Source organism: Aedes albopictus, chromosome 3 (assembly GCF_035046485.1).
Source record: "Aedes albopictus strain Foshan chromosome 3, AalbF5, whole genome shotgun sequence".
NCBI lineage: Eukaryota > Metazoa > Arthropoda > Insecta > Diptera > Culicidae > Aedes > Aedes albopictus.
This window is the reverse complement of record NC_085138.1, coordinates 35,884,166-35,898,172: the sequence shown is the minus strand read 5'-3', so window position 1 is coordinate 35,898,172 and position 14,007 is coordinate 35,884,166. Positions and strand designations below refer to the sequence as shown.

The following is a 14,007-nucleotide window of genomic DNA, read 5'->3' as shown; positions in this document are numbered from 1 at the left end:
TATTTTGATGGTTAAATTAACAAAACAGTTTTTTTTTTCGTGGATAGAATAACAGTTCAATCAATAAAGTGACAGTTCTACCCGAACAAAATAATTTCCCCATACAAACTTTAAATGCATTTTAAAAATAGTTCCCGTACTCCAAATATTATGAAATTTTGGATTTTGACTAATTTTTGGGCGGAGAATCTGATTATGAAATAATCTTGATACCCCTAAAGAACCCAATCGTTTCTAAATTGAGCGTAGATTAGCATCGTGCTTGCCACACAATACACAAATGTTAACTGGTTATTGCCAAATAAAGCTCTCAGTCAATTTGGAAGTGCTTATAGAAAAGTAAATTTAATGTGCAGGTTCTCTCTCAGTTGGGAAGTAACGCAAGAAAGAATGAAATAAGTTGTAGTTGTTCATATCTATACATAAACGGAATGTCCTATTTGGGATTGATTTCAAAACTGTTGTGTTATTGTTGATCATAGTATATGTGTACAGTCTCAATAGCACAATAATAGCAGAATTAGTACTGAAACAAAACATATTAGTGAAGTGTTATTTCATGGATGTACACCAATTGATTGATCATAACAAAATGAGATTGTCCAACAAATTGTGTTATCGGAATGTTTTGCATTGATAATTTATTAATAACAACACGAAATATAAAAACAGGTTATGTTATTTCGTAGTTATTAATTTGCTATTCTCCTCTGCTCGGGTAGCGGAGCGGACCTGGTGTGATGGTTAGAACACTTGACTAGCACGCTGAGGACCTGGGATCGAATTCCACTCCCGACAAACTCGCAAAATGTGAACTCTTCCTTCGGAAGGGAAGTAAAGCCTGGGTCCCGAGATGAACTAGCCTAGGGCTAAAAATCTCGTTAATACAGATAAAAAAATGGGAGAATGATTAAAGGATTCTGAAGGAGTTCTTCTCAGGTTTCTTTGGAAATCCCGCCCAGTATTTTCAGGAAACCTTTCTCATGATTCAGGAGTAATCCTTCTTAGGATTCTGAGCTACCCTTTTCAGGATTCTTGGCCATTTCTTTTAAGTTCCTTGGGTAACTAATCTTAGAATTCCGAAAATCTTTTTTTTTTGTGAGAATTTCTCTCAGTATTCTAAAAGAATTTATCTCAAGAATGTGGAAGAACCGCTCTTGCAATTCCTCCCAGGATTCTGGGAGAATTCATCTTAGGATTCTGGAATAATCCCTCTTAGGATTCTTGGAACATTTTGGTAGAAGCCCGAAGAAAAGCTTCTCTTAGGATTCTGAGACAATCTATCATAGGATTCTGGGAGAATTCCTCTCGGGACTCTGAGACAATCCATCTCATAGATATGGAGTAATCACTCTCGGGATTCTATGAAAATTCTTAATAGAAATCAGAGAAGAGTCTTGCTTTCTTTTCTGGGTAATGTTGCTCTGGATTCTGGTGTAATCATTTTCAGCATTCTGATGAAATCTTTCTCGTAATTCTAGAGGAACTTCTTCCAGAATTCTGGAGAAGTCTCCTTAAAGCTTCTGGGGGAATTTCTCTCAGCAGTCTGCGGGAATTTATGTACGTACTATTTGGAAATACTTCTCAGAGTTCTGGGGAATCTCAGGATCACAGGATTTTTCTTTCGATTCAAAAACATTAATTTTCATTATGTTTTTTTTTTTTCAGAATGCACAGTCTCGACGTTATATTCATTTTCGAATCAGAGTCGCGAAATTTACGATGTGCAATCTCAAATTTTGATATTGAAATGATTTAGACAAATAAAACATGCCATGAACTTGAATGACATACAGCAAACGAATCATTCTATAATTTTGTAATATTTTATAATATCGAGTCGATGTGAAAACATCGATTCAATGCATTCGTTTAAATTGGTAAATCGAGTTTGCTGATCCGATTCGAATCGATTCACAAAAATCGATGTCTCAGCCAGATTTGCCCAATGCTAGTCAGGATATCCTAGATCATCCAAACATTTCTTGAGTTCAGATCCTGCAGTCTACGGGTTTAACGGTAATTTCTTTCATTTTACAAAGGTACAATTCGTAATCTATCATGTCCAATAAGTCTTCTGAAAGTTCAAAAGACAGTATCGAAACTGTTGAGATATCTTAGATCATCCAAACTGTCCATGAGTTCAGATTCTGAAGTCTGCGGGTGCAACGGTAACTTCTTTCATTAAACAAAGCTACGATTTATATTCAATCATGTCCAGTAAGTCTTCTGAAAGTTCTAAAGACTGCATCAGAACAGTTGAGATATCCTAGGTCATCCAATCTTTTCCTGAGTTCAGATCCTGAAGTCTACGGGTGTAACGGTAACTTCTTTCAGTATACAAAGCTACGATTTGTATTCTATCATGTCCAGTAAGTCTTCTGAAAGTGGAATGGACATCATGAGATCGGCTGGGGTCATCCAAACTAGTAGCATCTACAGCAATTGAAGTTTTTGTTTTGGCTATATAGAGTTATGTTGTATAATCTATTATACTTACTGGAGCTCACAGAATACAATAACAGAATATGACCTAGCTTTGGGATACTCAGAATCGTGCACACTGCAATATGGACAACATGCAACAGGGAGTCTACAGCCGTAATAATTTTGTTTTTGCTGTTTTAAATTACAAATCATTACCAACCATAATGAGTGTATCTATTTCATTTAGTTAGCGTTAATAACAATTACAATTAAACTGAATCAACAATTCTTCACCACAACACTCGGTTCGTGGTTGCAGTTCTTATCCTCGGCCACATCCCACGTTCTGCTCGAGATGTGGCTGGAAGTTCTTAGTTGTAGGGAAATTCAGTAATCCTAAAATATCCTCAAGGGTATTTTGGAAAGGTTCTGAGTTTTACAGAAGTTCACGGATCTGGGTGGGTTAGACGTGAATAACGTAACTTTTAAAACACAAATAATGACTACAACGAATGCAGATTTCAAAAATTGAGTTTCATAAAAGTTTGAACAACTTCAAACTTTAGTATTTGAGGAGTATTAGTAAATATGATTCATTATGTATCATTATTTAGTGTAGCGTAGCAGGCTAGCATTGCAAGTGTAAATATGAAGTTGTGTACTTTATGAAAACCTAAATTATCACAAATTTATCATGAAGTGATCCTTGAGATTTAAGAGGTTCATGGGTCCTATTTGGGTGTGTAACGTTACTATCTAAACCGAATTCACATCATGTCACAGTGGTTTTTTATCAACTAAGCTCCATAACAGTAAGGATGGCCCATAATATCCCAAATAGTATATATTGTTCCTCGAACTACTTCGGTAGATGCAGTGGATGTAACACTGCTTAAAATGTATTGGCAAAAGCTATTATCGCCAGTATAGGCCTAAAGCTATGGTATCCAAAGTTGTTTGGTTGATCTGAAATATTTCAAAACTATCTTGGAATGACATTAATGTCTGAGCTGCCCCAGATGATATGGTGAGCATTAGCATCACTGCCAACAATTAGCGGAAGGCCTTTTGAATTACCGTATGCGATGACTTGTTTGAAAGCATTCGTAGGGGATGGTTCATCATGCGGCAAATACACCGAACAATAGACGTATTTCCTGTTGAGGTTTCCCACAGATACATCAATTGTGATAGCATATACATCTCTAGTAGTTAGTTCAGAGATGAGTGTAGCACCGATTGCGTTGTTGACAAGCACACATGCTCGAGGCATGACATGTGAGTTTGCCATTTCATTTTTACTGAAAGTAGCAAACACCGGATTCACAAGGTTTCCTAGATAGAAATTCCCCTTACGAAAGTAAGGTTCCTGTACTAAGGCCACTTGGGCTGTACCATTTTGCATAAGTCTGCAAATATTGATCGTTGCTGTTCTTTTGTGCTGAAGATTGATCTGAGCTATCCTAACCGTAGTCACTACCCAAACTAGGCAAGATTAAACTCTTAACAATCACAGCACAACGAAGAACAACAGCAATAAAACCAGATCGGTATCGATTGGAAAACGCCAAAGGCGAGGATACGAAGAATACACTGTGTAAAACGCATAATGCGAAACCATATAGGTGAAAATTTAAACCAATTAACAACATCTTCAAAATCCCGCCCTTATTTAGCCTCAACTGAGACTGAAGAAGAGCAGCTGATTGTCTCGGAGAAACACAAGGTCCACTGCACCATTGCTCCGGTTAGCGCAGTAAGGGCAACATCCTGTGGAGGGCGCCCTGGTACTCCACAGGTTCCGTTAACGGTTAGGTTTTTATTAGACCCCCCTAGCCATTCATTCCTAGGCACGGTAAGCATAAAGCCGCATCACACCAAGAATTAGGGGTCACCTGTTGGTGGACTCTTACCACCGCAACAGGCGATCCGTAGTGTTATTCTTAACCAATTGAGACAATCGCTACCGACACTACACAGCTATCTAGGCTGATCGAGAAAAGCAGTTAATATTGGTGATCAACTTCATACGGTCTCGAACAGCCGAAATCTATTATCACATGTGTAGGCCTGAAGCAATGATCTCCGAAGTAGTTTGGTTGATCTGGAATATTTCAAAACTATCTTGGAATGACTCATGGGGGATTACAGATGACAGTTGGATGTGGAGGTAATGCTACAGTTCATTGTGAGAATAACTACTGTTACTGTCAAGAGCTAAACTTCAGGACACTTTGGCCGACCCTTAATGTCCCAAAGGTTCATAATAACGTATAGTAGACTTCAGGTTGGTCCAGTAACCGCGATTGATTCTGCAACGTTACTTAGTACAACAGATACGGCTACTGTTACGAGTGTAGATCTGAAGTTCTAAACTCCAAGATAGTTTGGCTGACCTGGAATATCCCTACAGTGTCTATTAATGACACTGAAAATTTCAAGAGCGTCACTATTCCCAGCAGATTATGCAAAGCCATTATTTATGGCGAGAACACATAAAGTTATTCTTGTAGACTTGAAGGATTTCATTGTAGGACAGTTTTGACGACCCTGAATGTCCCAACGGTTTATAATATTATCAAGTAGACTTTAGATTGGTCCAATTCCCATAGTTTAATATGCAACGTTACTCAGTATGGCAGCTATGGCTGCTGTTACGAATGTAGACCTGAATTTCTGAACTCCAAGGTAGTTTGGCTGACCGGGAATATACCTATAGTGTCTCTAAATTACATTGTTGATTTCAAGAGCTTCACGGCCCCAGTAGATTATGTAATGCTGTTTTTTATGGCGAAAACACATCAAATTGTAGATTTGAAGGACTTTACTACAGGACAGTTTGGGACATCTATAGGTAACATCCCAGAACAAGAACCATTTTTTGATACTCTTGATGAAGGTTACTCATATCCAAATTCAGGTTTTCAGGTTTTAAAACAACTGGTATTTCAATTATTTCGTTTCTCAAAACTTTATGCTGCTCTCAAGGCTGAATGATTTATCAATAGGCCTAAACTGCCCTTCTTCTGATGTCAGTCCAATGTCGTTTCTTATATCTTTCCTTGCATCAGGACTCGAAACGCTTTGCAAAATAGTGCGAAACTGTCTCCCGAGCTCTGCCTTATGCTCTTCCTTTCTGTGCATTAATTGGTGCTTAGTTCTAATTGAAATTGTTTCAAGAGTATTTTAAAGAAGTCCCATGGTGCGAAAGAGATGAAGAGAGGTTGCTGTAGCATTTCAAGGAGTTTCAGGTAATGACAGTAGCGTTTCAGGACGTTTCCAGAGGTTTTATGACGCTTCAAAGGATTTAAGGACGTTTCAAGAGGGTCCAGTCACGTTTCGGAGGGTTTTTAATGGTTTCTGGAGCATTTTAGGGGGTCATGAGGAGTATTTTGGGTCTTCAGTTGGTCTTGGTGGGATTTCAGTTGATTTCTTCAAATAAATGTCTCAGAAATATGTATATAGAGTGTCTTCTGTGTAATTGATTTCCATCTCTCCCATTTCAGACACTCAATCCGACCTGGAACGAGGAGTTCATCTTCCGAGTAAAGCCAAACGAACACAAGCTGGTCTTCCAGGTGTACGACGAGAACCGGCTAACCCGCGATGGCTTCCTGGGAATGGTGGAGCTGACGTTGATCAACCTTCCCCGGGAGCAGGACGGACGGACCATTGCCACCAAAAACTATCCGCTTCGGCCGAAGAAAATCACCGGTATGCTGCGGTCGAAGATTCGCGGTTCGTTGGACATCTACCATGCGGTGATGCGCGACCAAGACGGCGTGGACCAGAATGCCTGGTCCGTGGCCGATCAGCCTTCGCCGGCGGCGGTTAGTACACCGAATGGGATCAAGCGCCCACGTTTGGTGCTGATACAGCTGTCTTTTATTCTGTTTCTCTCGTAGCTCCGATCGGCTCAGGCGACATCGTCCAACGGTGATGCGTTGCCACCGGGCTGGGAGGAAAGGCAGGATGCGATCGGGCGGACCTACTACGTGAACCACATTGCCCGCACGACCCAGTGGGAACGACCGACGGCGGTGCCCTCGCAACAGGGTAACATTGAGTCAGCGGCAGCATTCCAGCGGAGATTCCACATCAGTAACGATCCCAGCGACAGCACCGGCGCCAGTGCCAGTGCCAACAATAGCAATCTGGTGAGTAGCATTTGTTTATTATTATTATATTTTATTAAAGACACTTTACCAGATAAGTTGGCATTCGTGCCCAACGTAGCATTTATGTGGGTGCGTATAGGTAGGGTTTATGGTTAAGAGATTTACTTTCTACATTCTGAAGGTAATCTCTTTATTAGAAACAGAAGCGCGGTGATTTTAGTTGAAATCCTTGTGGGCTCTCTCTCTCTTCTTGGCGTAACGTCCTCATTGGGACAAATCCTGCATCTCAGCTTAGTGTTCTATGAGCACTTCCACAGTTATTAATTGAGAGCTTCCTCTGCCAATGACCATTTTGCATGCGTATATCGTGTGGCAGGCACGAAGATACTTTATGCCCAAGGAAGTCAAGGAAATTTCCTTTACCATAAGATCCTGGACCGACCGGGAATCGAACCCGTCACCCCAGCATGGTCATGGTGCGTTTACCATTTCGGCTATATGGGCCCTAATCCTTGTGGGCTACATAATGCTATTGTAAGTTTTAAAGTACACCGGGGCAAGATGAAATGCGAAGTTTTGAAATAGTTTTCAGTACATTTTGGAAATGTTTCTTTCGCCAAAATATTGTTGAAATCAAAAACTGTGTGTTACGGCATTCAAGCTGTTCACCAGCATTGAATAACATCATGTTGACCCGCTGTTTCATCTTGACCCACCCGTTTCAACTTGCCCCGGTGTACCTTATATATGTAATACCACAGCATAGCATGAACACTTTCACAAATCGTAAAAGAAGTTAAGGACAGCGGCACAATTTTCCCAAGTGGTGGGGAACGTGCCTCTGGAGCCAACCTACTGATACGGCAATGTTTAATCTAGGTGAATTTATAAAATACGGTCAGTTGTCTTCTTCTTTACGGCTCTACGTCCACACTGAGACTTGGCCTGCCTCGCTTCAACTTGATGTTCTTTTGAGCACTTCCACTGTTATTAATTAAATATTCCCACTGATACTTTTCGAGAAATCCCAGAATCTCTGGAAAAATCCAGTATGAAATCCAGATAAAACCCCAGGTGTAATTCCTAGAAAAAAAATCTCAATGGAATCCTTACAGAAGCTTCTGTAAACTCTCATGGAGAATATCGGAGGAAATTTCTGGAGAAATTTTAAGCGGGAGGTGGAAGCAACGCACGGTGGGACGAATGGCCAAAAACGTGAACTTTTTTCAGTAGCGTCTTTAAACGTGATTTTATCGGCATGGTGTCTTCGGATGAAAATTTTATAAAAATAGGGCGCGTCGAATGGCGTTTTGTTTAAGTTTGCAACTTTGCCACAGGCGGCGCTGTAAAATCCAACTTTTTTGTTTGACGTTTTTTCAATATGGTGTCTTCGGCAAAGTTGTAGATATGCTCAATACACATATCTTTGCTGAAGACACCAACCCTCTATCTCTACATTGCTTCAAGATACAGACGTATTTTATGAATGACCCCCCAAAAATCGTTTTATTCATATATTTTGAAAACGCGCAGTTTTAGAAAGTTGCAATGTTCTACAAAGTTGTGTAAAATGTCAAAAAAAATAACTTTGTAGAAGTGAATAGGGTTCTAAAATGGCAATAGGGTTAGTTATGGCTATTTTTGAGTTAAAAATAGCCGTTTTTCAAGGCTCAATAACTATCTTGGATGCAAATGGATGCAAATCAAACCCCACTAGGTTCAATATGTATTACTATTAGTTGAATATCCTGATGTTTTCGGTTGTATCCTCGAGTATCCTTAGCAGGGGTTCTTAATCTTACTAGAGCATATTTTTGACGCTAAAACAATAATATCAGTTTCTGTATGTCATTTAGAACCCCATTATCTTCTGTGAATTGATAAATATTAACTATTCGCATAATTGTATGCTTTATTGCGCCTATAAAAATCAATTATTATCGAATTATTATCATATTATTTTAAAAACACTGCATAGAAGTGAGCTAAACCAGTCGGTTTTATGTATCCAAGTGATCTCGCTAGCAAGCAAATACACATATTATTTTCAGCACGTATAGTAACCGAACAAGCAGAAAGTCAACTCATATTAAATCACTACGTTTCTAATGTCGAATACCCAATTACTAATTTTCTAATTCACTTAAAAGCGTCAACAGGCATCCGATTTTTCGATCGCTGTGAGAATGCTCTAAATAAATCCTGCATGAATGCAAAAAAGCTTTTGTGTACAAACTGTTTTAATGATTTCTAGTTATCAAAAAAGTTGTGGATATGCACAACATCTTTGATGAAAAGTAAAGGTTTCTCTAATAAAAAATCATAAAAGTTGTTTTGGGTATGTGCAGGGTGGCCAGCGAACCGGGAAAACCGGGAGAACCGGGAAAAAGCCGGGAATTCATAATCACCGGGAGAAAACCGGGAAATATACGGGAATTCAGATTACCACCGGGAAAATGTTTTACGTTCAACGTTTTTTTTATTCTCCATGAGAATAATTTGTAGTGCCGAGCTTGTTGTTGGTTGAACACAATGTGCATTGAATACAGCTTGCGTTATATTGAGTTGTTGAAAATTTTAAAATCGTTATGCACTGCCCTTTTCTGTAACAACAACAAGAAAATGATGACAGACAGGTGGAGCAAATATGTCATTGTCGTTAGTGAGCCGAATTTTAATAACAGTTATGTTCAACTAGACTGAAACCAAAACAAATAATTGTTTTATATGGAACATAACAGACGAACACAAAACAATGTAGCCAAAGCTTTACATTTAAATTTGTGAGTGAAAAAATTGCAAAATTATGCAAAATAATTGAGGAAATTACATATTCTCGGCCGTTTTGTTCTCTTCGTCTTTAGGGGTTTTTGAAACCTATTGAACTCAGAGTTGGTCTCACATCCTTCCCAACTAAGCTGAATTATATGGCAAAGTTCTGGCAATTTGGCTGACAAAAACTCCCCATGACGAAGAGAACAAACCTGCCCATAATACCCACTGTCACCCTATAATGTTCTAGCTTAAGGCTATCTCGAACTCTACAGCAGAAATTTGCGTTTTCTCAATGGAATGCAGCAATATGCTTCATGCTAGCGCAACAGTATAATTATAACTGTAATATAATTTCTCTTCATCAAGTTCGAATACTTTTCAAGAAAGCCTGTGTGCTAATATTAGCTGAATCTGAACATGTTATTTAAATTAAATTATTGAGAAAAATCTATAAAAATTTTACACTACTATCAGACATATTGTGTCAACCCTAGTGGAAATGATATTTTGACGTTCAACCTAAAAAGGAGAAAAAATGTGGAAGTGCTTTACAGTTGCAAAAACGCACAAGTACAGTTTTTACAGATGCCTATAATATGTTTTATTGGAATTGTAAAAAAATGCCACTACGAAATGGAATTCGTAAGAGATTATTTCTGAGTTACCCAAAAGATCCTCTTGAAATTGCTCCAGGGATTCATTCCAAAGTTTCTACGGGAAATCTTTTTTTTTCTAAGATTTTCTCAGAAATTACTTATAAGATTTCTACAGGGGTTCTTTCTAAAATTCCGGCGAGTTTCTCTGGGAGGAGTTTTTTTTGTCTTCTGCAGCAGTTCATGCTGGTTTATGCTTTTGTTCTTGGATTTCTCATACAGTTTCTGCTGGATTCCCTCCAGAATAGTCTTTGGGATTTCTTCAGGATTTCTGTGAATTCTTTAGCAATTAAATTATCCTCTAGGAATTCTAATAAGTATATAGACGTCAAAAGGTAACATTGTGTAATTTTTACTTGGTCAATCCCAAGAATCGGTATAATTAGAATTTCTGAGAATAGGTTCTATAAACACTGTATTTTTGTGTAACTGTAAAAACACTTCCACAATTTTAATTTTGTTTCTTTGCCATTGACCATATCTTTGCTTGATTATATCATGTAAGAAGAGTGTAGATATTCTAAGACATTAAAGTTTTCATTACGAACAGTTCCTGTACCGATAGTTTTTCAATTCAAGTAAAAATATTAAAACCGGGAAAAATATAAAAATCCCGGGAAAAAACCGGGAGAAAACCGGGAAATCAAAATCTGCAAGTCACTGGCCACCCTGTATGTGTTGGAATATTAGAACTAATTTAGAGAAGCTGTTTCACCCTTTTACTGGCTTAATCGAGAATTACTTGTGCCATGTGTTCATTGAACTTCCCGTATAAATACACACACTCTCCCGCTTGTTCGGCACCTGTCAAATTCATGTTGTTTCCGATAGCTGAAAATACTCCTTTTCATTTCCACAAATAAATTTGTTGCTATGTTTGAAAGTTGGGAAAATGGATACCAATGCTAACGCAAATGATTTCAGGCTTTCTAGACTTACTGTTTGTTTGGTTACTATACGTGTTGAAAACGAATATGTATATTTCTGGCGTTCGTTTTGAATAGGTCGTATGTTGACTGTGATTCCTACCCTGACTCGACCTATTCAAATCGAAAGCCAGATTTACATTTATGTTTTTAACACACGAATAAAATTTGCTTGCTGGTGAGATCACTTGGATACACATGACCGTCTGGTTTAGTTCACTTCTATGCAGTGTTTTTTTAAATAATATGATAATAATACGATAATAATTGATTTTTATAGGCGCAATAAAGCATACAATTATGCGAATAGTTAATATTTATCACTTCACAGAAGATAATGGGGTTCTAAATGACATACAGAAACTGATATTATTGTTTTAGCGTCAAAAATATGCTCTAGTAAGATTAAGAACCCCTGCTAAGGATACTCGAGGATACAACCGAAAACATCAGGATATTCAACTAATAGTAATACATATTGAACCTAGTGGGGTTTGATTTGCATCCATTTGCATCCAAATTAGTTATTGAGCCTTGAAAAACGGCTATTTTTAACTCAAAAATAGCCATAACTAACCCTATTGCCATTTTAGAACCCTATTTACTTCTACAAAGTTGTTTCTTTTGACATTTTACACATCTTTGTAGAACATTGCAACTTTCTAAAACTGCGCGTTTTCGAAATATATGAATAAAACGATTTTTGGGGGGTCATTCATAAAATACGTCTGTATCTTGAAGCAATGTAGAGATAGAGGGTTGGTGTCTTCGGCAAAGATATTTGTATTGAGCAAATCTACAACTTTGCCGAAGACACCATATTGAAAAAACGTCAAACAAAAAAGTTGGATTTTACAGCGCCGCCTGTGGCAAAGTTGCGAACTAAAACAAAACGCCATTCGATGCGCCCTATTTTTATAAAATTTTCATCCGAAGACACCATGCCGCTAAAATCACGTTTAAAGACGCTGCTGAAAAAAGTTCACGTTTTGGGCCATTCGTCCCACTGTGCAACGGTACGATTGAAGTATTTGGGTGATACTCATTTCAAGAAGGGATTCCAGAGGATATTCCGGGGCGATAAGAATAGTTTCGATCGACAAGTGAAGGATCAAGGAGACTGTAACGAAGTGTTCAAGAGGATACATACAGGGGATACTCAAAATAACTGGGGCAGGTAAAATCTTCACTTTTCAAAAAATGTTCAACTCGCTGTAACTTTTTGAAAAGGGCATCAAATATTCTCAAATTTTTACTGTAATGTCATCAACTAGTTGTGTATCAGTGATTAACATTTGGAAAAAATCGGGTAATTCTACGCGAAGTTAAAAAGCTTCTAGAAAAAGGTATATTTTATCCGATAGCCAACTTTGAGTTGTTATACCGTCTACCCTCGTTGGTTTGACCGCATCTAATCTGAACACTTTTTAATTTGACCCCCGCTAATCTACACATCGTTCAAACTAAAAATGGTTCAAACGTCATTCTGCTCATGGAATGAGGTGAAACGGAACGAGCAATCAAAACAAAACAGCAAAAAGGGTTACCATTAGTGTGTTTTTCGATGCCCACAGAGTTACTAGAAGTTCAAAATAAAAAATGAACCCCGTTGGTTTGTATGAGGTGTCGTTCAAACCAACGGGGTTAGACGGTATCTCCAGATTCAATGAACCGAATGCAATGAAATTTTGATCATTTATGACTTGTATACCCAAGCAACACACATGTTATATAATAGTTACGACAGCGCAAGTTTTGGTTGTATAGAAGTTAATTTGACGTTATTACAACATTGTGTTAGAATTACGTAAAATAAACTTCTATACAACCAAAACATGCGCTGCCGTAACTGTTATATAACATGTGTGATGCTTGGGTAATGAGCTATTAAAAACATTTCACAAAACTTAAAATTCTTTACTATTACAATCTTCATCCGATTAAAATTCTTTAAACGAAAGAAAATTATAACGATTAGATCATTTTTCAAATATAACACCAATTTATCCAAAACTTCATCATCGTTAATATAGGCTTACATGGTCATTTTCACATAATTGACCATAACTCAGTAACGAGAAAAAAGTACATTCCAAAAATTTCAACGATCGTAGCTTATAAAATTACATTCCAAAAAATATTTTTTTTGAAAATTTTCCACACGTTCGAGCATAGTTTTTCCGGCTTTTCTTTACAAATTTTCTCAACTGTGAAAAAATTTGTGGGAAACTTTTTCCGGTTCATATTTTTTTTGGATTCCTGAGAAAATTTGCTTTCATTTTCATTAAAAAAAACTTTGTTTCTACGATGCTTCTTTCTTGAGTTATGATTTTTCAAAGAAAATGGTTTTATGGCACAATTGGACATTTTTCAACAAAAGTGGTCATAACTCAAAAACGAAAAAAAAGTGCATTCCAAAAATTTCAGCGATTAAAGCTTTTAAAATAACCTTCTCAAAAATGTTTTTTCGAAAATTTTCCACGAGTTCGGGCATAGCTTTTCCGGCTTTTCTTTACGAATTTTCTCTACTGCGGAAAATTTTGTGGGAAACTTTTTCCAGTTCATATTTTTTTTTTGTATTTCTGAGACAATTTGCTTTCATTTTCTAAAAAAAACTTTGTTTCTACGATGCTTCGTTCTTGAGTTATGATTTTTCAAAGAAAGTAGTGTCAGGGGAAAACAAAAAAATTCCACCTGAGTTTTCCGGGAAAATAGGCGACTCCGAATTTTCCTCAATTTTTTTTTGTTCATGTATCCATGAGCCCTGCCTGTGGAAAAAGTTTCATGAAAATCTAAGACCCTTCGGCCCAATTTGTACGATAATACAAAAAAATGCCCTATTTTTGTCTAGAAATCACGAAAAAAATAAATGTTCTAGAACCCCTTTACATGGGCGTAGCCAGAGGAAGGCAGGGGGGGGGCGTGGTTTCCCCCTGGCCGCCAGTTTTTTTTTTAATTTGAGAAATCTCAAGATTATCAATAATTAAGAGTTTCAAAAAAAAATTCTAAAGAAATAAATCATTCGAATAATTTAGGATTTTATCCACAATTAACAAAAACCACAACAAATTTCGCCAAGGACTTATATTCCCTACAGTACCACTTATA

General features: G+C 37.5%; 1 protein-coding gene across 3 annotated transcripts in view; it reads left to right on the top strand.

Annotated features, from left to right (window-relative positions):
* The window catches only part of LOC109419262 (E3 ubiquitin-protein ligase Nedd-4-like), a 99,193-nt gene that overhangs the window by 36,810 nt on the left and 48,376 nt on the right, over positions 1–14,007 (top strand). For all 3 annotated transcript variants that reach the window (XM_062856495.1, XM_062856497.1, XM_062856496.1), the window contains exons 3-4: positions 5,934–6,257; positions 6,333–6,584. In XM_062856495.1, coding sequence (XP_062712479.1) covers positions 5,934–6,257; positions 6,333–6,584 — 576 coding nt within the window. The remainder of the gene's footprint in view (positions 1–5,933; positions 6,258–6,332; positions 6,585–14,007) is intronic.